Raw genomic sequence first — 27,632 nt, forward strand, 5'->3', positions numbered from 1 at the left:
CTAGATCCGTCCCTTGATAGGAAGCGACTGGGCCCTCCAAACGTTAGACCTGCGGACGAGGCCACAGCACGCAGCTTCCGGAGGGTCAACATCGAGCTGGGCCTGGTAGACACGATTCCGTCCCCCAGGTCTGACGTCCCCTCGTTCACGTACTACTCGGCCATTCACACCTCATTCTCCAGAATCGATTATATTCTGGTGGACGAGACGCTTCGCCCACACGTCTCGGGCTACAGTGTCGACTCGATCCCTTGGACGGACCATGACATGGCCCGCATCACTATAGCTGAGGGCTGGTACGCGGAGCGCAGAGGCCGCTGGAAATGCAATGACTCCCTTCTCAAAGACGAGGTCATTGCACAGAAGTGCTAGATGCCATAACGGAGTTCTTTGACTTGAATGATAATGGGGAAGTCGGCACACACACACTGTGGGACGTCTTTAAGGCGACCCTACGAGGCGTGCTCATCAAAATAGGAGCCCAGAAGAAAAGGGAAAGGGAGGCCCGGGAAAAGACCCTAAGGGATAAGATAGCCAAGCTCCAGCCTGGAGGCCCTCCGGAACGGCCGCTCGAGCGTGACCAGGTCACGGCCCTGGAGGACTATAGACTCCAACTAAAAGACCTCCTCCTGCACAAAACAGAGAGGAGCCTCCTGATAGTGAAACAAAAATATTACGACAAAGGGGATAAGGCGGATAGTATCCTAGCCTGGAAACTGAGGGAAGTCCAACATAGCAGAATGGTCAAGGTGGTGAAGGACGCCCAGGGGACGATAGGCTATGACTCTCCCCACATAGGGGAGGCTTTCCGCCACTACTATGAGAAACTATATACCTCGGAATATGACAAGGGCGATGCCCAGATAGAGGGCTTCTTGGAATCTATTCAAGTCCAGGCCTTAACAAAAGAGATGTCGGAGGGGTTAGAGGGTCCGGTCACCGAGGATGAGATAGACAAAGTGATTAGCGGGATGAAGGTGGGAACCTCCCCGGAGGAGGATGGTTTTACAGTGTACTTTTACAAGAGGTTCCGCTCCAGCTTGGCCCCGCATCTGGCGAAGGTCTTCAATTCTGTCCTCGAAGGAGGCATTCTCCCCGACTCCATGATGGGAGCCATCATAGCAGTACTGCCCAAGGAGGGTAAAGATCCCGCAGAGTGCTCCTCCTACCGCCCAATATCATTACTGAACACGGATGTCAAGATCCTGGCCAAGGTGGTGGGGAGGCGGATGGAGGGGATAATGCCGAGGTTGGTTCATGGGGACAAGGTGGGCTTCATAAGAGGGAGACAGGGGTCGGACAATATCCGTAAAACAATAGATCTGTTCCACTTGGCGCAGGAATCTGACCTGGACGCATGTGTCCTCTCCCTAGATTCCAAAAAAGCTTTTGACAGGGTGGAGTGGAGATACATGGAACTCCTTCTCCAGAAAATGGGCTTCGGGTCGCACATTAGGAGCTGGGTATCCGCACTCTATAGAGCCCCCACAGCGAGGGTCCAGGTGAATGGGAGGTTATCCGAGTCCTTCGCACTCTCACGGGGGACCAGGCAGGGTTATCCCATCTCCCCTTTGATATACGTCCTCACAAGAGAACCGTTAGCTATATCGATCAGAGCGCATGCGGGCATCAGGGGAATTAGCAGAGGCGATGTGGAATTTAAGCTATCCCTGTTTGCGGACGACATCCTTGCCTATGTGGTGGACCCGGCCACCTCGCTACCCCCCTTTTTGTCCCTGGTGTCCACATTTGGCCGCTTCTCCGGACTGAGAATCAACACAACCAAACCAGTCCTGCTCCCAATGAAAGTACGAGACCCCGAGCTGGACCCTCTGAACAGGTTCGAGGGAATCGCGGTGGGAAAGACCTCCATCCGATACCTGGGAGTCCTGGTAACTAGGGATCTATCTAAACTAGCCCCCACCAACTATGACCCTATAAGTGCAGGGATCAGGTCAGATTTGAGGAGATGGGACAAGATGATCCTGTCCTGGTACGGCCGGATGACAGCGGTCAAGATTAATGTCTTACCGAGGCTTCTGTACCTGTTCACAGCACTCCCCACCATCATCCCAGAGCAGACCTTCAGGGTCCTACAAAACGCAGTCCAAGAATTCATATGGCAGGTGAAAACCCTGAGGACCGGGAGAGCGACCCTGACATTGCCGAGGGAGGAGGGGGGGGTTTGGGCTCCCTGATTTCCACCTGTACTTTCGAGCTGCACAGTTGAGGGTCCTCTTGGAACACATGAAAGAAGGGATGGGGACATATTGGTCTTACTTGGAGGACATGGATGCCCACCCCCTGAAGGTCAGGGACCTCCTGTGGGCCCCACGCAAATCTATCCCAGGAAAGTTAAGAGGTCACCCGACCCTGGGAGTTCTTTGGGAAATTTGGAAGGAGGGTCCACAGACAGCCTACCTTACTTCATGGCCGTCCCCGATGTCCTCCCTCTGGGGACTCCCCCTTGACCTGGGCGGGAAGGGGTTTCGGAATTCCCAGATCTGGTCTGACTTGGGGATGGAATGGGCTGGGCAGATGTTCAGGGAGGGAGAGTTCCTCTCATACGAGGACCTGAGGGAGGCACTCGGCCATGGGTCCCTAACCATTTTTGAATACCTCCGTCTCAAGGGCATATTGTGTGACCAATCATGGGGCCAAAATTTGAGGAGGCAACTGACTCCCTTTGAAAAGTTTTTAGATACAGCGACCTCGAGAAAGGGCGCGGTATCGAACATGTATAAAATCTTGAACACTTTCAACCTCCCCGGGAGAAGGGGGCTTCCGCTCATTCTGGGACGACTTGGCGGGGGAGGTCATTTCAGAAGACACCTGGTCGAGAATTTTCAAAATCGCTTTCCATGGGAACTTGTTCACCGCAGATATGGAGCATAACTTCAAGATATTGCAGGGGTGGCATAGGGACCCAGTGAAACTGTCTAAAATGTTTCCAGATGTTACTCCGATGTGCCCGAGGGGTTGTGGCCAGAGGGGATCCAGGAAGCACATGTGATGGCTTTGTCCGAAAGTTCAGGTCTTCTGGGGAAGAGTACGGGCCTGGATTGCGGAGGTATCGGATGTGCCTCTCCCCCAGAACCCTTTGTCGATGTTGTTGGGCGTACCCCCGGAAGACATGGAAATATATAGATATCCAAGGATGATGGAAACAATGCTGCAGGCGGGGAGGGTGGCCCTGGCACAGAAGTGGAAGAGCCCGGAACCCCCCTCCAAGGAGGAATGGCTGAAGAAAGTAAAGAATATGTTTTTGATGGACAAACTCACAGCTATGGTGAACAATGACTCGGGGCCTTTCATGGCTAATTGGTATGGGGTGCAACAATCTTGGGGATGGGACGTCCACTAACTTGAGACACTGGCCCACACCGGGGGGGGGGGGGCCGGAATCCAGCTGGGTTCGCTTTGAATGCCCACGACCGGGGGAACGGCAACGTCGACCTCAGCCGGCAAAAATGGTCACCTACCACATCGTCTCCTGAGTACAGGAGAGGACAAGGCTGCTCATTGTCTCTCACGTTTGAAGTTATATCAGGATTGGGGGGGGGGGGGATTTGGGGGGGGGGCGTAGGGAAGGAGGGGGGGGGTTTGAACGGGACAGTCAATCGCTTTGTGTGACTTATGGGGTATTCAGTCTGGTTTGTAAAATGAAGAAAATGCCAATAAAACCGAAGTTTAAAAAAAAAATTCAAAAAAAAAAAGATACATTTGACCTCTTTAATTATAGTGGTTTCTTCCTGTGGCGTTACATGCATGACTGGCCCAAATGGAGCCATGAGCGGTCTGGATGAAAGCAGGAGCACACCCTCCTATGCGTCCATTTACCATTTTTTATTGAGAGTATTTTAACTCCCCATTTTAATTTTTGGGGAGTATTTGCCGATTTTTAGGGAGTAAAAGTGGCTGATAGACACCTCATCTGTAGGGCTGATCACACCTATGAATTGAATGTGTGGTTTTAATGCTGTTGAGACTTCAATTGTTCAGAAGATGTGTACATCATGACGCTAGGCTACTGACAGACCAATTTTGGCACTGCATTTAAATGCACAGGAAATGTCATTAAGTATTGCCGATTTCGCTTTTGTAATCGGGTTTTAAAACCCACTCAATGTGTTTCTTATAATTGTAACTCAGGTTCTTACATTGCAAATGCTTCTTCCTGATGTGAAATATGCAAAGGTTTTTGTTGGAAACCACAAGGGAGTAAAAAATAAAAAAATAAAAAATTAATAAAAGATTCCTTACTATTCATTTTCTTATGTTCATTTTTACGAATTGAACAGACCTTCCATGCAAACAGTTAGTTCTGTGTTCATTCCGGAACAGTCTACAAAACAGCGCAGATAAAAATACAGAGAGAGCACTCCTACTGAGGGACATCACAGCTGCTTTTGCTTTAGACACCATCAATGATGAAATACTTCCTATAAAAAAAAAAAAAGACTGGCAGGCATTGGTCTTAAAGGCACAGCTCCTCGCTCGATCAAATTCTTCCTCACGGAAATAACTGAAACAATCATTATGGCCCCTTACAAATCACAACCTTGTGCATTATCTTGTGGAGTACCTCAAGGATCCACACTGTCACCTACTTCTTCTATTCAACATCGACATAACACCACTACTGTACCTGAAACGATATGGTGTCACATGGTACAGCTAAGCAGATGACATACCTAATCTACAAAATTGAGAACACCCTATCAACAAACAATCCAGATATTAAAACATACTTGCACACATGGGTGTCAGTAGACAGAATACACTTCAATCCTACCAAAACTGAACTGATGCACTGCAATCTAACAACTATCACCTCTACAATCCCTTGGTCGGACATGCGTCCATGCCCAATTCCGTCCACCACAGTAAGGAAACTGGGAACCAAAATGGACAAAACGCTCCCTCTTGAACCGCAAGTCAAAGCAATCATCTGAAACTGCTTATTCCAAAGACGCAATCTTTTCCCGAATCTTACCTTAATTACCTTTAACCACAGAACAATAGCTGTGATAGCATAGTCTTGGCCAGCTCGAAGGAACACGTTACTTACCTGTAACTCCTGTTCTCCAACATGGACCTTGCATGGATTCACATGCTCATTAATATTCCCAGTCGTCAGCCTGGGAACCTTCAGTAAAAAGAAAGCAGTTTTGCTTTAGACTGAAAGCTCCTCACCTAGTTTTCAGTCTAATGCATAGCCAATCAGAATCCTTTGGGTCATACTGCCCCGAGCCAATGATACTTGTCCTCCGTTCCACCCTTGGTGGCCATCTTCAGATTTGGTTGTGCATATAAAGTGGCAGTATGAACCAAGATGAGCAAGAGGGGAAGGAAGCAGTATTTGCATGTGAATCCATGAAAGACCTATGCTGGACAACAGAAGTTACAGGTAAGTAACTTGTTCCTTCACAAGCATGGGGGTCTTGCATGGATTTACAAGCTCATGAATAGGATTGTACAGCAGTACATTGTATTGTTTATTTATTTATAGAGCGCACCTGGCCGTTAAGCAACTGGGCGCTTGCAAAATAAATCTTGGGTTACAGGTACATGAATACGTTACATTACTTAGGTTACAGGATCATATATTACAAGCTCATATATCAAGCATTTCTTACTTACAAGAGAGATATGTTACATATATCAGAATTTTTGTGTTGCACTGTCGGATGACTTACAGTAAAGATAAGTTACAGTCACAGTGTTTACAATAAATATACAGAGTATTTGGTACAGTTGGGGCATTTAGCGGTCGTTAGTTTTAAGCCAGAGTTTAGCGTTGGCTTTGAACACATGGAAGGAGGGGGTAGCTCTAAGTGCATCTGGGATGGAGTTCCAGAGCTGCGCTGCTAGAACCGGGAAGCTGGACCCACCAGTTCTTTTCAGTTTAAAGTTAGGGACTTTGATGCTATTTGGAGGGCCTTTCTGATGGGACGTTCAGAGGTGTGCTTTGTGAATTTTTCTGTCAGGTATGCAAGAGCTTTGTTGTTCAGACAATTGTGTGTAATGTTCAAAGTTTTGAGTTTGATACGGTCATTGATGGCCAGCCAGTTGACGGCTCTTCTATGGGTAGATGTGTGTTGTCCTTTGGGGATGCCTAGGGTTGTTCTGAGGGCATTGTTCTGCAGGGTTTGGAGTTTGTTAGTGTTATGTTTACTGGTGCCTAGGTACAGTGCATTGCAGTAGTCTAATTTAGAGAGGATGAGGGCTCGCACTATGGTGGTGCAGCTTTCTGTGGAAAGGTATGGTTTGCAGGCGTGGATGAGTTTGCAGGTGTAACTGGTTGCTGAGGCTGTGGCATTTACTTGCTTGTCGAGGGTGAGATCTGAGTCCAAGTAGGAACCTAAGGTTTTAACTTCCTTAGCTACCTTGATTTTGATGCCATCGATCGTGATGGAATTGTAAAGCTGGGGTAGTTTGTTCAGTTTATTGGTAGAACCAATGATTAAGAGCTTGGTCTTATCGTCGTTAAGACATAGGCCACGAGTGGCCATCCAGGTTTGGATTATATGGTAAATTTTATTTATGAGTCTGGTGTCTTTTTCATAATCACCTTGGATTGGGATAAGGATCTGGGTATCATCGGCGTAGTTGGTATACGAGACCCCTAGTTTGTCCAATATATCAAAGAGAGGCTTTGTAAAAATATTGTATAGCGTGGGGGAAACACATGACCCTTGAGGGACTCCGCAGGTGATGGGGACTGGATCTGCTGCTGATGAAGGTGAGAAAACTCTTATGGTTCTCTGGTCCAGGAATGAATGTATCCATGCCGTGGCTTTTGTAGAGAAGTTGGCTGCCGATTTGAGGCGATTTCACAGTACCTTGTGATCTACCAGGTCGAAAGCAGCTGATAGGTCTAGGAGAATAGACACATCTCCTCTATCTCTGCGCTCGTCTAGCTGGTTTTTAAGATCAAGGAGAGCCGTTTCGGTTCCATGACTTGGCCTAAATCCGGATTGTCTTGTCCCTAGTAGATTGTTGCTCTCCAGATAATCTTGGATCTGAAGATATGCAGCTTTATCTAAGATTTTAAGGAGAAACGGGACAGTTGTTATAGGCCTATAGTTCGTTGGGTTCCAGGTTAACTTTTTTTTAGTAGAGGTAGTATCCATGCGTCTTCAAGGTTTGTTGGCACAGAGCATGATTTAAATGAGGAGTTAATGAATGATGTGACGAAGGGGGCTAGTTCATGTGCAGCCTCTTTAATAATTGGGGCTGGACAGGTGTCCCCAAGGCATCGGGACGGTTTCAAGGACAAAATGATGTTCTTAGTTTCTGCAATAGAGATGGCTCTAAAGCTAAATTGGTTAGGGGGTTTAGTTTGGTTGGTGGCAAGTTCCTGGAGGATGGAATTGTACATATTACATGTACGCAACCACGGGAGCTGGCCAGGCTCACAGAAGCAATACACTTATCCCTGCAATAGACTCACCTTAAACAGGTTGCATAGCACTGCCTGCCTGGCTGACCTGGGACTCCTGCCTGGAATCCCTGCCGACGCAGTAGAATCTCATCAAGGTGTGGGGCGATATCAATTTAGCAGCCCTGCAGCTGTTGATCAGGTGAACAGCAGAGAAATGCTGTTGTTGCTGCAATAGCTCTGGTAAAATGGGCTCTTGGCCGGCCTGGAAGTGGTCTGCTAGCCAGACGATGACAGTGCATAATACAGCTGGAGAGACACCTGGATATGGAAGACTTACTTCTACAGGGCCATCCTGTGTTCCACAGGTCCAAAATTGACCAAAAGCTGAGACCTCTTCCGAAAGTGTTTCGTGCATGCCAAGTAGAACATGAGGGCACGAGCAACGTCCAGCTAATGCAACACCCTCTAAGCAGGGGTAGAAGGGTTTGAAAAAGAAACTGGTAGTACTAAAGGCTTGTTACAATGAAAATCCGAAGGAACCTTTGGCATGAATGTGAGATGAGTCTGCAGCACCTTTGCCCTGTGGTAGGTCAGGTACGGCTCCTTAGAGGAGAGTGCCTGGATCTTCCCGACCTGCCTGACCGAGGTGATCGCAAACAGGAAAGCAGTCTTCCATGACAAACTTCAACGGGGCAAGGTGCATAGGCTCAAATGGTGGCCCCACGAGCTTAGTAATGACCACGTTAAGTTCACAAGCTGGGGCAGGAGCCTTCACCAGCAGAAAATTCATGAAGAGACCCTTCAAGATTCCTTGATGAGCCTGTGTGACCACAGGCAAGCTTGCCAGGGGCCCATATGTACCGGGATATGGTAGCCAGATGAACACTGATGGAGGCGTGAGCCAGCACAGCTTTAGCCAATGAGAGCAGGTACGGGAGGACCTGCGCAGCTGTTATCCGCAGAGGTGTAATCTTCGGCGCCCTGCACCACACCGTGAAGCACTTCCATTTTTGTCTGTAGCAGGACAGCGTAGTTAGCTCTGGCCAGAATAATCTTGCAATCCAGCAGCAGTGAATAGTGCCCAAACTCTAGGGCTGCAGGAGCCAGGCTGTGAGGCTGCTGGACGGCTGGAGCCACTGACAGGTGGAGGAGGTCCGGGTACCAGATCCGCCGCGACCACCCCAGCGCGATGAGGATTATCCTGCAATGGTAACGTTTGAGTGTGCTGATCACACGTAGCAGGAGAGTAATTGGAGATAAGGCGTACAGGAAGAGCCGTCCCATGGGTACAAGAAAGTATCCTCCAGACTACTCGGCTGAGGATATCTGCTGGCAAACCTCCAGCACTTTGAGTTGGCAGCCATTGCAAAGAGGTCGATCTGGGGGGAAACCCACTTGCTGAAGAGATGACACCTGCGTTTCATGAAGCTCCCACTCACGGCAGGACCGCAGCTCCCTGCTGAGAGAGTCTGCAATGGTGTTCTTGATGCCTGCCAGGTGGAAGGGGTTGAGGTAAATGTCTTGCAGTATGGCCTAAGGAGACATTTGTGTGTCTGCAGTGTGTCCTGCCTATTTCCAGATGTGAAACGTGGTGGTGTTGTCCGTGAAGATCCGCACCACATTCCCCTGTAGCCGAGGCTGGAACAACTTAAGAGCCCAGAAGACCCCCTGAAGCTCCATGACTTTGATGTGCAGGTCCTTCACCTCCAGGAGCCAGAGGCCTCTGGTGTGAGAATGCCCTGTGTGAGCCCCCAAACCGTACAAAGAGGCATCCGTAGTGACGGTTGCCTGGCAAGGAGGTATCTGGAAAGGAGCTCCTCGAGTCAGATGTGGCGAGCCAACCACCAAAGGTGAGCCTGACGGCACACCCAATTGAGGACGATTGCCTGTCCACGTGCCAGTGACCTGCTGCCACCTGGAGTCCAGGAACTCTTGGAGGGGTTGCATCTGGAGTCTGCAAAAGGGATGCAGGAGGACATCATGCCCAACAGGGATTTGCTGGACTGTTGCGATGGACATTGACAACAGCCGCTGTAGCAAACCCAGGATGGCTTTTGCCCGCTCCTCTGAGGGGCTCACCAGACATGCGAGCAGGTGACATAACCTTCATACTCAGCGTGAGTAGCTGCATTGTCAGTGTCTGTGCGTACTGGTTCCTCCTCCACTTGGGTCAAGGTCCCAAGTCCAGATGAGACAGGCGCCTTATCGGGCAGCGTCAGCTGACGCTTAGGTGGACTGGGAGGCTTCCTGGGTAGCGGCCTTGGAGCACTGCGGGCCGGACCAGGCACCGGAGCAGCAGCCAACCATTGCTGATTTTCAGCCAAAGTGTGCAGGTAGATCAGGATGTCCAACATCATATCTTGGTGCCGGGGGGGGGGTGCAAACGGGGCAGGAACTGTGTTGAAACCCCTTGGAGGGAGAAACGGCTGGAATGGTTTATGATACAGAGATCCTTCCTGGGGCATGGGTCTCTGGCCCCCTTCACGGGCGGAGTAGAAATCCTCAGGCAGACCATCTTCAGAGCTAGTATAGATTTGAGGAGATTTTCTGTGATTCCCACAGGACCTGAAGGAGACACCTTTGTTGGTCTTGGCAGGAAATCCAATACAGGGAGCAATTCCCTCACTCTATTCGAGTCCTTTGGGAAAGAGGTGACGATGGGGCTCTGCAAAATGGGTGCTGCAGACAAGGTTGTGGTCGGTATCGCCGACGGAGGCCTTGGAGGCAAAGGGACCCTTGGAGTCGTTGTGAAGCTTTAACCAGTCACTTCCAAACTTTTCGGCAACAAAGGAAGAGCTGGTTTCATGGAAGAAGCGGTTGTCGACGGCATCTGGGTCGCTGGCGAGATGATGGTCATAGCAGACTAAGTCGTCATCGACGGGGCTCGCATGGCTGACTGAAGAAGGGAGGCGCTGCCAACGGGCCTCCAGCAGATCGGTTCTGTGAAGACTTGTTCTTAGAAGGGGTTAGGGACTTCCTCGCAGACAGAGAGAACCCACCATTGGGTAGGCTAACCATTGACAGTGCAGGCAACTGAGACCGACCCCTTCCCAAACTTATCATGTAGCACCAGTGACCTTCGAGGGAGCAGATGGACCATGGTGATGCACCATATTTTGGATCCCCTGAGAAGGAGCATCCTCAAAAGGCATCAAACTCTTCTTTACAGAGGGAAGACGCTCATGGGACCCTGATGTCCTGGATGAGCCAACACTATGCCCAGAGGCCTTCTCCTGGTTGATCTAAGCCACTAACCTCCGGTGGCGATCCTTCCTGGTCTTCGACAAGAAGCCACAGTAGATCTTGCACCCGTTCCTTGTCGTGATCCGTGTGAAGAAAATAAAGACACTTGAGCTGCCGATCCTCGCAAAAAATGTACTTCAGGCCACTGGATTCGCAGGCCCTGAAGACACTCTCCTTCACCACATCAGACATTGTCGAGGTGAGATTTTGGCCCAGGCCTGGACCTGCTTAAGTCACACAGAGAAGATCCAACAATGAAAAGACTATCTTTGCCGACAACGGGTCCCTGCTGTCGGTAGTCACGGTCACGATGTGACGGCTGACAAAGAAGAGATGGGAGAAAACTAAGATATCCAAAAACCAGCAGAAAAATCCTCAAATTTCGAGGAGCAAAGTACAAGGACTCCCCAAACTAGAAACATGTGGTAGAAATCTGAGATGGCCACCCGGGTGGAGCTTAGGAGGACAAGTATCATTGGGTGGAGGAAGTATGACCTAAAGGATACCGACTGGCTATAGAGTAGATGAGCAGTTTTCAGTCTAAAGCAAAACTGCATTCTTTTTACTGAGGATTCACAGCCGGACGACCAGGAATATTCATGTGCATGTGAATCCATGCAAGACCCCATGTTGGAGAATTAGTGATAATCGCTATATCTTGGACACCCTGATTACTTGAGGAAACTATAACAAACCCAAAATGCAGCAGTCGGGCTCCTCAGGATGAAAATAATTGAACATATCAAACCAGCACCATGTACTCTCCACATAGGTTACCATCTAACAAAAGTAGTCACTTTAAAGCACTGTCAATCGCCCACTGCTCCTACAATGGAAGGGGCCCGCTATACTGCAACCAGAAATTCAACACTACACTCCTGGGTCCTGCAACACTACACTAGCCCTAGTCCCCAACTTCAAGGAAAAGTGACAAGGAGGGATTGGTCTCTCGTCGGTCCCCCCCCAGGCCCTCCTCCACCCTCCTTATTGGCAACAACCCTTTGGGAAATACTACCTATGCATCTCGCCAGAAAGTGAATCACTAGACATTCAGGAACCAGGTGACAAAGAAACAAGAGCTAGGTAACAGGGAGTAAACAATCAAGGTGTGCAACCCAAATCACCAAAGGATTATATTGTGTAAACCTTCCTTCCTTACCCTATTTAGGTAGGTTCAGCCTACCAATCAGCCACCTGTAACCATAAATAGGTGATCTCAGATAACTAAACACCTCTACGGAATATACCATTTAACACTCTAAGAGACCCAACTCTAAACCCCTAACTATATATCAAGCCATTCAACCCACTGGAGACAATCATTCACAGATACCAGTTGGTTTGCGATTGCCTGCTGCATGACTTTAGACCCTTATCTCAATCTCCCAATGAAATTCGCAACAAATCGAGGAAACTACAAACTCCTCATCCAACTTCACCACCTCACCCAACTTCACCACTAAAAACCTTTACATTTCACTTACTCCCAGACAACTGACCAGGTCTAATGTCCCTGAATAACTCCTACACTTTCTTTATCCACAAATATTCATTCACCACTTCAAGCACTAGTTCACAGTCAGGAGATGCCTTATGGGCATCCTGTGCCCCAATATACCCATAACCTAGGAACATAGTCTTTCACATAAGCATTCAGGTAATGGGTACAAGTGACCTGCACTTAACACCTCAGGTTTACCACATCACCTTCCCGCACTCTAACATCCCCTTTTTTCTTACAGAGCCATACAGAGCAAAGCCAAAGTTATTGGCAGAAGGATGTTATACAAGACCACTTAACCTTACAAAAATATGGCAGATACATTTTTGGCAAAAGTCAAAATCACTCACCTCTAAACAAGAGAATGCTCAACCTTCCCGCCAATACTCTGACAAGTGATGCAAATTTCAAATGAGTTTTTTTTACAGGGTGACAATGAGCAAAATGGAAATGAACAAATCTGTTCACAATCTCCATCATCGAGCAGGGGATAAGGTTCTGGATTGATTCTTAGGAGACTACTTGTTGCTGGTTACTCCTCAGTGCAAGTATAAACAGAGCGTTCAGCCAAAAACCTCCCTACAGAATCCAATACTGGGTGGTCTATGGCTTCCCAAGAAGCCATTACAAACTATTTAATCAACTTCTATGCTATGCAGAGAAAGGTGGGGGATTTCTGCAAGGTAATTATTTTCATGTTGGGTTGTTCTGTGGTGATGAGCGAGATAACCTAGTATGTTTTAAATAGTTACACAAATACTCCCCTTGCTACACCCTGCAAAGGGACACACAACTATACATGGGTCGCTATCAACTATGGTGTGTAAACAAACTGTACAAACATCCGAAATTAAATTAAAGGTAACATAATATTAATACATTATATCATTATATCGAAATCAAATATGGTAACCTTAACTCACCTGCACACAATATTACCATAAAATTATAACATATGCCGTACGTCCACATGCTGGTGCAGGTGTGATATGTGCACTTGTTATAGGAGCATTGTCAGGAGCGTGGGTGATAACAGTGTGCGTTATAAGAGTGCAATATCAGTCCATGCCGTAGGTGTACATGTCATAGGATTATGTTTTATAAGTGTGTCTCGCAGGACTGTGTTATAGGACCACATGTCGTAGGAGAGCATGTTAAACAAGTGTGTATCATAGGAGCGTGCGTTGTAAGAGGGTGCATAGTAAGAGTTTGGATTAGTGTTAATATACACAAAGTTAATATCATCTGTATGGGTAGGGTTAGAATATAAAATGTACCTCCATTCTGCTCATACATTGCATGCCTCAAAGTGTACATTTTCAAAGGAAGTGTACTTTTATTCGATCACTTTAAAACTGAATGTCAGCTGTCACTTGCCTTTGATGTGAGTTTTTAGGTGTTCATTGTGTAATGCATGAACGTTAAAACATATACACTGTACCGTTTGTATGAAACGTGTATATTTATTCCATAACTTTTAAACAGACTTTAAAATCAGCTGTCACTTATAAGTTTTTAGGAGATGTTGATTTTGGAATGTACAAATAGTAGAACTCATACACTGTGTAAAATTCGTATGACTTGCCTTTGATGCAAGTGTTCAGATGCTAATTTTATAATGTACCAACTGTAAAACTTGCACTCTGCACATGACTGCACACATGTGCTGTAGGTGCAAGAGTGTGCATCACAAGGGAGCGTGCCGGAATGGAGCGCACTACAATGGCGCGCGTGGGATAGGAGCACGGGTCATAAATGCATGTGAGAGCACTTACTATAAGTCTACATGTTATGTGTAGTAAGTGTGTCCCTATGAGGTGTGAGTATCGCAGTAGCACATATACACAATGATAATATCACATGTACATGTAGGGTTTTAGTATACAATTTACCTCCATTCTGCTTATGCATTGTATGCCTCCTAAAGAGTAAATTTTCATATGAAAAGTGGACACTTATTACATCAACTTAAAACTGGCAAAGCCAACTGAGACTTGCCTGTGATGTGATTTTTTAGTAGATGTTAATTGTGTAATGTATTAACTGTAAAACTCATAGGTTATGTGTACAGTTCATTAATTCCTTGCATGCATCAAATGTACATACATATCAAATGTTTCTATCTTAAAATTGTCCAGACAATTTTCAAAATTTCTTTTCAGTGAAACAATTCCAGATAAAATCTAGGTGCCTGCAAAAGAATTAGGGGACAATCTAAGTGGGCAATATTGATATATTTATGCCGAAATGTTTATTTCCCTATGGGAAATCCCCACTTTCAAAGCTGACAAAACGGGATAAAAGTAAAAAAAAAAAAATGTTAACTATGAAGCCTTATATGTACAAATCTGAAATTGTGCATGCAGAGGCGGCTGCCTCGAAACATTACTCTGGAATATTTTCCGATTTTTTTTTGACAGGTATTGAGGACGGTAATTTTCGGATAGCCATAGAGACTGTCTTAACCTTAACTATGGCAGTCCTCTCCCAGATCAGTGAGGAGCTCAAAGTCTTTAATGACCAAGCCAATCGTGAAGTCCAGTATTTCAGCCGCCCACAGGCTGTGCGGAAATACGGCGAGGGTGATCGACCCGGCAAAACGTTGGCCGCCTTAGCGAGGGGAGAGTGGTGCCAATCCCAAATTACCTGTGTTAAGGACAAGCAGGGGACGATACAGTGGTTTGACCAACAGATCCTGGAAGTCTTCACAGGCTTCTACTCTGAATTATACTCTCAACCCCCCGAACATTGTGACTCTCAGATGCGGGAGCTCCTGGAGCAGATTCCCACCACTATTGTCTCCCCCGCAACGAGAGACCAATTAGATTCCCCTGTAACATTGGATGAAATAGTGGAGGCTCTCTCTAGTCTCCCTAAGGGAAAGGCACCGGGCCCCGAGGGGCTTACGGCTGAATTCCATCAGGATCATGTAGCCATATTGGCCACCGTGCTGCTCGGGGTTTGGAATGAGTCGCTCCAGTTAGGATCCCTCCCCCCAACATTACACAAGGCCGTTATTACGGTCCTGCTTAAGCCTGGCAAGCCTAGTGATGACTGTGGATCATACCGGCCTCTTTCGCTAATGAATTTGGACACAAAAAATGTTGCCAAGGTGATCGCTACCAGTTTCCTACCCGTTATGTCATGTATGGTGCACGATGACCAGTCTGGTTTTGTGCCCGGGAGATCCACATCACACAATATCTGAAGGCTTCTTAACGTTATGGCACGTATCAATCAAGATGCGAGTGCGGTTGTGGTCACCGTGGATGCTCAGAAGGCCTTCGACACGGTGTCCTGGAAGTACATGTGGCTCGTCCGTGAGACCATGGGCGTTGGGACCAGGATGATTGCGTACATCGAGCTGCTATACACCTCCCCGGTTGCCAGGGTCCGTGTCAATTCTCAAAAATCCGCTCTGTTCCCAGTCTTCAGAGACACCCGCCAGGGATGCCCATTCTCCCCGATACTATTCTCCCTGGCCATCGAGCCCATGGCGGACTATGTTAGGGAACGCCACTCACGCAAGGGGATACGTCTACAGGATACCCCTGCAATTATCTCACTCTACGCGGACGATGTGCTGCTGTTCGTCAGAGACCCTAATGCCCACCTTGCCCCAATCCTGCGCGACATGACCCGTATCGGTACATACTCTGGTTTCACTATCAATTATACTAAATCCAAACTCTTCCCTCTCACAAGTTCCACTGTGCAACCTGCCACGGAGTATCCGCTCCGTTGGTCCCCTGATGGGATTAAGTACCTGGGAGTCCAGGTGTCCCTGACCAAAGACACTCTCCTAGCTAACAACTACCGGGCTATGGCGGAATTGGCAGGAGCTAAAGTAGCGCGCTGGCGCCCTCTCCCGTTATCATTAGCGGGGAGACTATCACTGGTAAGAATGATATTGCTCCCCAAATTCTTGTACATATTCACAAATGTCCCTACATGGCCCGGCAGGAAGTACTTTGCAGATTTGCACAAGCTGTGCGCCCAGTTTCTATGGCACTCGGGAGCCGTGCGGAAAAAATAGCTTGATATGTCACTCCACTACGATAAAGGTGGAGTCACTGCCCCCGACTTGATGCGGTACTGGACTGCAGCGCAGGCACAGTTTGCCACTTACTGGTACCCCGGTCCCTCCCTCCCCCACTCGCATGTCAAGTTGGAAGCTCTCACGGCGTCTGGCACTGATATAATGTCTTCAATCCTACACCGGCGATATGAGCCGGACTCCCCCATAGACCCGGTCCGAACCACTGTACTGGCCTGGGGGCGGATATTCGCCGCAGGTGCTGAGGAACACCCATACTATAAGTGGCTTCCAGCCTGGAGGTTCCCTGGGTTGGAACCCACGAACGACATGTCCCTGGCACGACACTGGCAGACCGTCGGATACCGGGCCCTAACCGACTTCTACCCAGACGGACTATTCATAACTCTGCAGACTTGGAAGCCGGGCCATTCGGGATCACCGATGGAACTGCTACAATACTACAGACTCCGCGCTGCCTTTCGTAGCGCCTGGCCTGAGTTTACCAGCGAACCCCCTGACTCCCCAGGGATTTCCTACATCGCCAACTCTGGTGGGGCCCGCGGGGTGGTATCTTCGTTATACAAACTCCTCCTCACTGCTGCCCCATTGCAGCCCTCTCGGGCTCAGGATGACTGGGCATCCGAACTGGAGGTAGAAATCACAGACCAATTGTGGGGGGAAAATGTGCTCCCACACTAATAGTCTCCCTGAACTTTCGATATCGCACCATCCAGTATAAATTGTTAAATAGGCTATACTACACCCCGCGTAGGATCTCCAGGTTTGCCCGCTCTGACCCACGACTCTGTCCTTGCTGCGGTGCGGAGGATGCGGGCCATTTGCATATATTCTGGGACTGGCCGAGGCTGGCAGCATTCTGGAATGAGGTCCTAAAAACTCTGTCAGAAATGTGTGATATTGTTATTGAACCTGATCCCCTGGGAATGATGTTTGGGACATGGGGGACAGAGGAAGCCAGAGGGTCAGCTAAATTCCTGAATGTGGGCTGTATAATAGCCAAAAAGTGTGTTCTGCAGAACTGGAAAAGCTCTACCCCTCCTACCTTCCAGAAATGGCTGAACCTATTGACATGGTCCCGGAACTGTGGGGACTACCTCAGCTCCCTCCCGGCCTGTTCTCGGCCTAAAAACATCTGGATTGCCTTTAACAGTTATCTTAGCGGCCTGGATGCCCCCTCCTCGGTAGACAACTCACCGCAATCATGTCTGTCATGTGCGGTTGCACTGCACCATTGTATTCTCTTCCCGGCTATCGTTCACAGTTCATATGTACCATTGTACCCTGTTGTCTACTCATTTTGTCATGCTTGGCTGCTCTGATGTGTGTGTATGATATTTGCCTCTGCCAACAAAAATAAAAGTTTTAAATAAACCTTAACTATGGCTTGTGCTGGGGGGCGTGGCTTAAGCAGCCATGGAGTAGGACGTGCTTCCCGTGTAGCTCCGGAGGATCCGACAGATGATCCGTAAAAACTACCTTTGAAAGTGCGTCATTGGTTCCAGAATTGATCACACACGCATGGGAATGTATGCTCTGCTCATTGTATAAAGATCGAAAGAATCGTAAGCGGGAGTCTGGAGGAATTGCTCGACGAACGACGGCGGCTGTTCGGTCCATTGTCACACAAGATGGCCGACAACAAAGGAAACAAAACTAGGGTACCCAAAGAGGACGAATGGAGGCGGCGGCCACGGGGAAAGAACGACAATGGCGAGGTGAAGACGGAACAAAACCCCTGGGGGCTGTGGGCTTTGGGTCGTGGAGGCTTGGGTGCTGGCCGGGCAGGGGCCCAAGGGCAGCAGAGGTGTGAAACGGCAGTCCGCACCACGACAAGCACGAGAAGCGCTCGCTCGGCATTGATGAGCAACTAGCAGCGGTGAGAGGAGGCGGATGTCGCGACTGCCTGGAGATCACCACGACAGTCGGTAAAGAGCGGAAATGAAGGTTGGGGAGACACTCGGACGCTGAATCGTAATAGGGAGACCCACCGAAGGCCGGAAAATGGTGGCGCGAGGGGCCGTGGGTAAGAATAAGAACAAACAACCCACGATGGATATTTCTGCGAAAACACAAGTCTCCTGCAGCCATCGCAACCAAAGGCCCGATGGCACAGGCTGAGGGCGCCACAGCGGCTGATCATCATCAGATTTTAGAAGCCATTACAGAGCTGAAGGAATCTTGGGGGGTTGCGATGTTGGACCTAGACACTTCCCTGGAAGCTAAAATTGAAGCAGTGGGCATCGAAGTCTCCCTGCTGAGACAAGATGTCAGGGGACTGGCGGAACGCACAATCAGCCTGGAGGGTGCGGTGAAATCTAACACGGACACCAGCACCAACAATGCAAAGGAGATCCATGTCCTTAAGCAACAGGTGGCCAACTTGGAGTCTCGAGCAGAAGAAGCAGAAGAGAGAGCGAGGAGAAACAATATTTGCGTGGTGGGTTTGCCGGAAGGTGAAGAGAGCCAGGATCCGACTGATTACATTGAGAACTTACTCCTACAAGGAATTGGGGCCGGTACACACTCGCAGGGATTTGTGGTGGAGCGCGCACATAGAGCCCTCATGAGGAAGCTGAGACGAGGGGGGCCCCTCCACGAGCGATAATTGCCAAAATAATGAACTACAAAGACTGCGAGAAAATACTTGAGTATTTTCGGAAAGGCAGAACAATTGAGAGGGCCTCGAGCACTATCACGGCATACCCGGATTATACTATGCTGGTCCAAAGGCAGCGGTACAGCTATCTAACTATCAAAAGGAGGCTGCGGGCGGCTGGGATAAAATATATGCTGCTGTACCCTGCAAAATTGAAGTTCGTGCATAAGAGCAAAATGCATTTTTTTAACACTCCGGAAGAAGCAACAACATGGCTGGATCTGCAGGGCTGCCCGGATCAAGACACGGAAGAGACACAAAATGGACGTGAAAAATGCCTCAGATACGGTATGCATACTGCTATGGCGGCGAGCGAACATCCCAAGGGCGCCTATGCGAAGGCTGAGAATGATGGGCCTGGCTGTAGGAGGCTGATATTCGATAACATATTGCTGATTGTGAGAGACTTGATGGACTGGAATATAGTGGCGGTTACATATATTTAAATTGTATGGCAATGTGTAGTTATTCGATGTGCTATTGGAGCGGCAGGGCGGAAGCACCCTACCCCCCCCGAATTATAGTTGTAGTAGGTTGGCCACTAGGGTGGCCTCACCCTGCGGAGCTTCGAGTACAGGCGAAAGCCGGAAAGAGCTAGATACGGGGGAGCCTCAGATCCAGGGATGGAACTGGGCAACAGTTGGGGGGGAGGGGAAGAGTGTTGGGGAAGGGATGGGAGGCAGGGGGGTAGAGGGAGCGGGAAGTTTGGTGTGTTTTTGGTTAAAGGGGTTTTAGAATGGGATGCGAGCCTATATGGATTGGATTGCAAAGTTAAACGGCACCTGGGGGGAGGGAATGGGATCATACCAGGCCATGGGGGACCTTAAAATACTCACATGGAATGTGCGGGGGCTTAATAGCTATTTAAAAAAGGAACAAGGTTATGCTGTATCTGTGCAGGCAGAAAATAGATATTGCATTGCTGCAAGAAACCCACCTTACACGTGAGAGGATGGACATGATTGCGGGAAAGTGGAATGGGGTGTTGGTGGGCTCATCGTACTCGGCCTACGCAAGAGGAGTACTTATATGGGTGGCGCCCCATGTCCCGTTTCAGAGGTTGCAAGTGGTGGCTGAGACAGACGGGAGTATGGTTATGCTGAGGGGATTGGTAGAGAACAGGGAGATAAGTGTTGTTAACACGTACACCCCGAACCAGAACACAGCGGCGTACATTAGGACACTGAGTGCGAACCTGAGCGTGTGTGTGTGTGGGAAGCGCGGTGATCTGGGGAGGGGACTTCAACGGCGTATTGAACCCGAGGGTGGATAGATCGGACGGGAAATTGGATAGACCGGCCCCTGCAGCCAGGGCGCTACAGACACTGCTTGATGACTTTGGGTTGGAAGATGCATGGAGAGTTGGCACCCTGGGGAAAGGCAATATTCGCATTATTCTGCCCCACAGCAGTTATCAACGAGGCTAGACTATGTCTTCGCATCACCTGAAATGATAGCGGAGATTGCACACAGAGTACAGGGCCAGGGTCCTCTCGGATCACTCGCCCCCGACTCTTGCGTGGCAATACTGCCCCCCTCGAGGGCGAGGATCCAGACATGGTGCCTACGAGCGGAGGCGTTGAGAGAACCCTTCTTTAGAGGATTTGCGGGAGGAGATAGTAAACTATTTTGAAACCAACACTGGGAGTGTGGACTCGGCGGGGACATTATGGGAGGCCTTTAAAGTGGTCATGAGGGGGGCGGCCATGGCGAAATCCAAGGGCCTACAGGGTGGGGTTTCGGCTGAACTGAGGGAGACGGAAGCAAAATTGGAAGAGGCCTTAAAAGCCGGTGACGATACAGCGGAGAAACTAGATTTGATACTTAAGCTACAGCAAAAATGTGCGGAATACTGGGAGAGGTTGTGTAACCTTAATTATAAAAAGTACATAGAGAGACAGCATGCGGGAGGTGATAAACCGGGGAGACTTTTGGCATGGTTATATAAGAGCGAGACCCCCAGAGCCACAATTATAACTATAGAGAGGGAAGATGGTAACGTAGAGGAAACCCAAGAGGGAGTTAATCAAGCGTTTGTGGATTATTATAAAGTGTTATACAGGGAAGATGGGGAAAGTAGCTGTGTAATGATAGAGGAAACGCTTGATGATATGGGGCTGCACAAGATAAGCGAGGAAGAAAGAGGAATTGGACTCCCCGATTACCCTGGAAGAACTGGGGGAGGTGGTGAGGCAGTTGCCTACTAGTAAGACCCCGGGGACAGATGGGCTCCCAAGCAAATTTTATAAGGTATATATAGAAGAGGTCCTCCCCCTGCTGCTAGAAATGATAAACGAAGCGTTCAAGATGGGCCGCTTACCGGAGTCACTGAGAGAGGCTGTCATAGTACCTCTCCCTAAACCAAATAAACCTGGGCGTAGCTGTGGTTCCTTTAGACCTGTGTCAATGCTGAACCAAGACGGCAAGATATTAACTGCAGTCTTGGCGAATAGATTGAAGAGGGTCATTAGCAAACTAATACATCCAGATCAAACGGGCTGTCCCCCATAGAAACATCACCAATAATCATAGGCGACTGCAGAGGATCATTGAGTTTGGCAGTGGAAGTGATAAGGAAATGGCAATCGTGTCTTTGGATGCGATCAAGGCCTTTGACTCTGTCAAGTGGCCGTGGCTGCTGGCGGCCCTGAAACACTATGGGTTAGGGCCTGGCTATGTAAGGTGGGCGAAGATTTTGTATAGTGAACCGCTGGCTAGAGTGAAGACAGGATCTGTGATATCAGAGAGGTGGCAGCTTAGTAGGGGTACTAGACAAGGATGCCCGTGGTCTCCTATGCTCTACATACTGGCCCTGGAACCTCTCGCAATCTATCTGAGGCAACAATAAGACACCATAGGCATCGAGGTGAACGGGGAGCAGCATTTCATCTCCCTATATGCGGACGACATGCTGCTGTATGTGCGGTTTCCAGAAGAGAACCTCCAGTACATCTTGGAAGTGCTTGGTAGATACGCTGTGCTATCCGGCATAGCGGTGAACCCCCATAAGTCTAGCCTGTTCCCGTTGGGGGGGTATATAAGGGTTCCAGCGGAGAGGTTACCGATTTTACAGGTACCGTGGGCGGTTAGTACTTTTCGGTACCTTGGGATAGACATATAGCATACCGTTGGGGAGGAGCATAGGTGTAATACAGAGGTGGCAATCCAAAAAATTGAGAAATGCATGCGGTTTTGGGCGAAGCTGCCTTTGGCGATGATGGGGCGGGGAGCGATGCTAAAGATGGTGGTCCTGCCGAGGCTCCTACATTACTTCGGGAATATACCGTACCTGATTCCTAAAGGGTTTTTTACCAAACTGAATAGCATGTGTAGGGACTTTCTGTGGCATGGCACGCGAAACAGAGTGGCGTTATGGAAGCTTCAGAACTTCCATGACAAAGGGGGAATAAAGCTGCCCAACTACAAGGTGTACTATGTGGCGAGCCAGTTGCAGTATGTTGCCAAATGGCTATCTGATGAAGAGACCTCTGAACTTGGGCTGTTTGGGCGTGATTGTGCACCTTTTTATTTGAAAGAAGTTATGTGGGCACCCAGGGCGGAAATGGTGGGGCGCCCTAAAATGCTACTAGGGTGGAAGGTGTGGCACAGGGCATGCCAAATGATGGGGGACCCGTCCCCATGCTCACCGCAGATGCCATTGGTTGTATTGACAGGGGCAGACGCTCTGCTGCGACTGATACTCCGGACCCACTGGGATCCGGCTGGGGTGGCAACGATGGGGGATATTTGGCAGGGGGGCTCTAGTGTTACTTTTGAGGGGCTGCGGTTAGTAGCTGGGTTGCACGAAGGCCAGTACATTTCGTATCACAGAATGGTACAGAGGATTAAGAGAACATGGCCTGAAACTGTGCTGGAGGAAGAATTGGACGCCACCATAGACGTGATATATGATATAGCTGAGGGGGGTTATGAGATTTCCAGACTGTATGAGATGTTGATGTCTAAAGTGGGGAAGGAGGTCACACAGTTGAGAATGGACTGGGAAACGGAGGTTGGGGCCCAAATGGGAGATGGGATGTGGGAACGGGTGCAAGGGTATCATAAGAAGGTGTCTAGAAACGCGAGGCTGAAACAGATACAGCTGTACATAACACACACAGAGCTTAAATGACGCTTTGGAGGATATCGAGATTCGAGAATGCATGTCAGCAAGCATGCCCCAAGTGCGACGAAGAGAACGCGGGCATGGTGCATATGTTCTGGTCATGCCCGATCATAGAGAGGTTCTGGAGGGGAGTAAAAGAGAAACTAGAAGGAAGAGGGGTCAAGATAGTAGTGGATACGGTGTGGGCCTGTCTGCTGGGTGGGTTCCCCAGACCACAGAAACTCAGGCATGTAAGCAAACTAAGGGACCTGGCTTATGTGCTTGCAAAAAGAAGGATTGCCATGGGAAGGAAGTCATGCTATGTGCCAAGGATAGAGGTGTGGTGGAAAGACTTGAAAAAAAGGGCAGAAGCCGAAACCATGGCATGGCAAGAAGTGTGTAGCAATGGGGGGGGGGGGGGGGAGAGAATGAGTCCCTGATGGCCTGGAAATTACTGATAGCCGGACTGTTTGGGTCATTAGACGACCCGACTGAGCCCGAGGAGGAGGAGACCGAACCACAGTGTGTGGAAACTGAAGGTTCAATGCAATAGACTCGCAAGGGGGGTGGGGTAGAGGGAGTAGTGGTTAGGAATTTAAAAAAGTATATTGAAACTGTTGGAACATACACTGTTTGGTTTTATTGTTTGTAAAATGTAATAAAAACCTTTAAAAAAAAACTATGGCTTGTGCTAGCGCAAAGCCATAAGTATTGTAAAGAGTGAAAAAACTGCTCCTGCAACACCAGAGAATCTATTCACTGCTTGAAAGATTGTGCAATGTACTGTTCCAAGTTAAAACCCTCAGACCCAGACAAAGATCATCCCGTTACTCTCTTCACATAGGTTTTCCTGCTACGCCCCAAATACTATCCCATCCAGCTACCTTGCCCCATTACACCAACCCAATGTAAATTCCTTTTCCGTTCAGCAAGACCTTTCTTGTCCTGCCCTACTCCCCAACAACTAGCAGACTCATTCTGGATTCTGTGCAGTCAGACTAACTTGATTGTGATCTCAACAGATTAAAATAGTTGTCTCCAGATGACCTAGCACATTTCCAACTATGCATGTCTATGCTAAAAGGTATGCTGCTGGTCTAGTTCCTTAAACAAGAACCTAAAATATCTTTGTATTCAAATACTTTTCTAAAGTCTTGATTAAACAAACCTTTTTACACTTTTACTTGCAGACACAGCATAATGAGACCGTTGATCCTTTGAAGGAAGGGCACCGGGTGCAGCGCATGTTTTGAAATTGAATGTTTGGAATATCCTGAAACTGAAATATCCATCCTAGATCTCAAGGGGTCACAACCTAATTGTGCATCAAGAGTAAATGTACAAGCTTATGCCTCAGTTTATTGATTGTACCCCCTAAGAGCAGAATGGACCAAATGCAAAGCCCATCATTGTAAATCTTGACCCAATGTCAGGCTGTATGCCTGGATGCAAGATGGTCAAAATGATGCAGTGTTTGAAACAATACAAAATAGAATATGGAGTGTGGTTTCGCTCTTGCCCTCGTCTTGTAGTACTTCAAGCCCATAAGGGAAGAATGTCTGTTTATAAGATTAATCAGATTGTACACCTACCTTTCTCATCATGTGTGCAGCCGCCTGCCAGCCCCGGGTGCCAATGTGTTTATTGAACGAGATGTTGAGGTGTGTGGCTGACTCGTAATATTCAATCATATCAAATAAGGCTGATGCACCCTATGGACACAAGGGGTCACAATGCTAGTTAGACCTTCGGCCACACGAGCAGGGCAAAAACAACATGCAATGGATATGGACTGCAACCAGATACTACTCTCTCACAGAGAAGTGAGAAATAAGTTTTGGGAACACTGCTTCAGGATAGCAAAGACAAATTTGTAACACAAACCAATTCACATTGTCTGAACAAGAGCAAAATGACAAGTCATGCACTATTTCACTGGAGAGCCTTTAGATAACATACAAAAACTGCACAGATTAGTAGAGTTAATTAAATGCAAGGAAAATATGAGGGGAATAAAAAGATTGAGCCAAAGAAAGTTACTCACCTTAGAAATGCCAGCACTCTTAGTTCTTGATCCCCTTTTTGCCATACTTTTGGGATATCTTGTCCAAGGGCAACATGAGCAGGGCACTTTTATGGCAGCACAAAAAGAAATAACTTATTTTGGTGTAAAGCCAGGCACTTTTGCAGTCTCAGTCAGCCCAATATGGACACTGTCCTCTGCTTCGCCAGTTAGTCCTTTTCCATCTTCCCAGGCCATACCAGACCTGGCTACTTTCTAAAAGGTAACTGAGGATGTTCTATTTCTTTCTCCTACGTCTCACCCCCATCTTCCATACTGTTAAAGAGACTCCCAAGGGGGGGCGCTGTTGCACACGACGAAAATGGCCGCCTGATCGTTGAGCTCCCGCTCCACTGAAGGATTCTTTGCATAAAAATCTGTCTCAGACCTGCCTGGTAAGCCTCGAGACACAGGCATTGCTAGCCTGAATACCCGTGAACATCCGTTGGAATTCCTGGGCTCTGGCAACCCAAGGGACCGGAGTTGTGCCGTCTCAAACATTGGCCGGCCTGCGCAGAGGACAGGACCCGGAATTGAGCACCGGGACGGCCCATTCGAGTTCCGCGGCTTCGGCGCCCCGAGAGGCCCCAAATGGGAGGAGCCTAAGTGCTCGACCGGCTCCCGCTCTGAAGCTGCGCCACTGGGCTCCCTGGCGGATCTGAGGAGACGAACCGAGGACCGGCCATACGATCAGAGAGGTGTACAGCCCGAAGGATCCTGCACTCTGGGGTCCGGAGATAGACCCCCGAACCATCACCCTGCCAATTCACTCGGCGAGCCCCCGACCTACATCGCGGTTCCCTGGAAACTGGAAGACAACATCTGATCAAGGTGAGGTTGACACGACGGAAACCGTGGGGGCCCCGGGATTTGGGGAACGCCGCTGCCCGAAACAACCCTATCACTCCTGCAGAGGATTACCTGGGCTCCATACAGCCCCCGGTGGAGCAAACTTGCCGGGCTGAGGCTGGCTCCCACTTGGAGATCCCAGCGCAGGAACTAAGGGCCTGCTGGGAACCCCGGGAGTGAACCACACCCCCCTCACCCGGCTACCAGCGGATGCATGCATCGGCCGTAAGCTGCTATTCCGATAATACAATACATGGAAGGGCACAATCCACTCGGCCTAACTGAGTGATCCCCTGGATGACAGAAATACACTCCCGCGTCCCGCTCCAAGGTCCTTACCACGGCCGCCATAGCGCACACCACAATGGAAGAACCATCTGAGATGGGTAGAGGCTCTAAGACCACGGGGAGCAAGAAGAAAGGCCAGATGGATGCCTACACAGGCAACCAAAACCTAACCACTGTGGCGGATCTGCATTCTGACGCCGATGAGGCTTCGAACCCGGAACCTGGCAATCAATTTGATAAACTAACAGCAATAGTGCAGAGTGGATTCCTCTCCGTCAACACAAAGCTGGATGACATTGTTTCCACCATAGGCTCCCTTAAGGCTAGAGTAGAAAGGGAGAGAGTGCGTGTCACAGAGGCTGAAAATAGGATAAGCACTAATGAGGACACCATTGCTCATCATACCCGAGACATTGCCTTGCTCAAAGAAAATTTTGTTAAATTACAAAACAAGTGCGAGGATCTCGAATCAAGATCGAGGAGGAACAATATCCATGTAGTGGGGGTATCGGAATCCGTTGGGAAAGGCCAGATGGAAAGACAACTGGAGGAACTACTCAAAACCCTGTTTGGGCAGGAAGCATTCTCTGAGCATTTTCTAATCGAAAGGGCACATCGTACACTGGCCCCGATTCCTAAACCGGGCGCCCCGCCACGCACTATAATTGCAAGACTCCTCAATTACAGAGACAGAGAAACAATCCTGCGGAAGGCAAGAGGCGGGAACACTCCAGTTCGAAGAAAAACGTATCCATATTTATCCTGATTTCTCTGCGGGGGTGCAAGCAAACAGGAGATCCTACGAGTCAGTCAAGAAGCTCCTGCGGGAACGTCAAGTCCCTTACGCCCTCATTTTCCCAGCCAAAATGCAGATCCAACACGCAGGCAGAGCACATTTTTTTGAATCTCCGGCCGAGGCTACACACTACATCGAAACCTCCATACCTCTCCCTCCTAGAGGAGGCGGACCAGCACAAAACAGGCCCAGACCGGCAGACTGAAGGGGGAAGATGAACTAATGAGGCAAACGCAGGTACAACACAGGCTTTAGCATAGGCCGTAGCTGGGGGGAAAAAATGTGTAATACTAATCGGCCCAGGCAATGTGTTTAAGTGGAGGCTGGGACCCAGTCGACGGCCACGTGAAGCAACATGGCTACCCTTGGAATATTCCATGAGTTTTGTTTGATGCATCGTCGAGTTGGGGGTGACGATGAGGGGGGGGGGGGGCGGGAAGTTCAGGGGAGTTGGGATTAGACGTTACAGTGTTGGACTGGCCCTACTGAGGCACAAAGTTGGTAACTGGGATTTGAGATGTAAAAATGTGGTTGCATATGGACCGGCACCGACTAGAATTCACAAACATTATAGAGTTACTGTTCAAGAGGATGGAGGATATTTATTCATGACTCACGGGCGATGGTCTGAGGGTTAAACTGTTAACATGGAATGTCAGGGGGCTAAATAATCATATGAAAGTCA

At 48.8% G+C, this 27,632-nt stretch overlaps 1 protein-coding gene across 1 annotated transcript in view; it reads right to left on the reverse strand.

The window, feature by feature from the left end:
- Positions 1 to 27,632, reverse strand: part of PPP1R37 (protein phosphatase 1 regulatory subunit 37) — a 1,561,993-nt gene that overhangs the window by 1,055,293 nt on the left and 479,068 nt on the right. Inside the window, exon 5 of the mRNA XM_069644632.1 lies at positions 24,545 to 24,664. Within this exon, the coding sequence (XP_069500733.1) occupies positions 24,545 to 24,664 (120 nt within the window). The remainder of the gene's footprint in view (positions 1 to 24,544; positions 24,665 to 27,632) is intronic.

This window comes from Ambystoma mexicanum, chromosome 2p (assembly GCF_040938575.1).
Source record: "Ambystoma mexicanum isolate Mex_15411 chromosome 2p, UKY_AmexF1_1, whole genome shotgun sequence".
Classification (NCBI taxonomy): Eukaryota; Metazoa; Chordata; class Amphibia; order Caudata; family Ambystomatidae; genus Ambystoma; species Ambystoma mexicanum.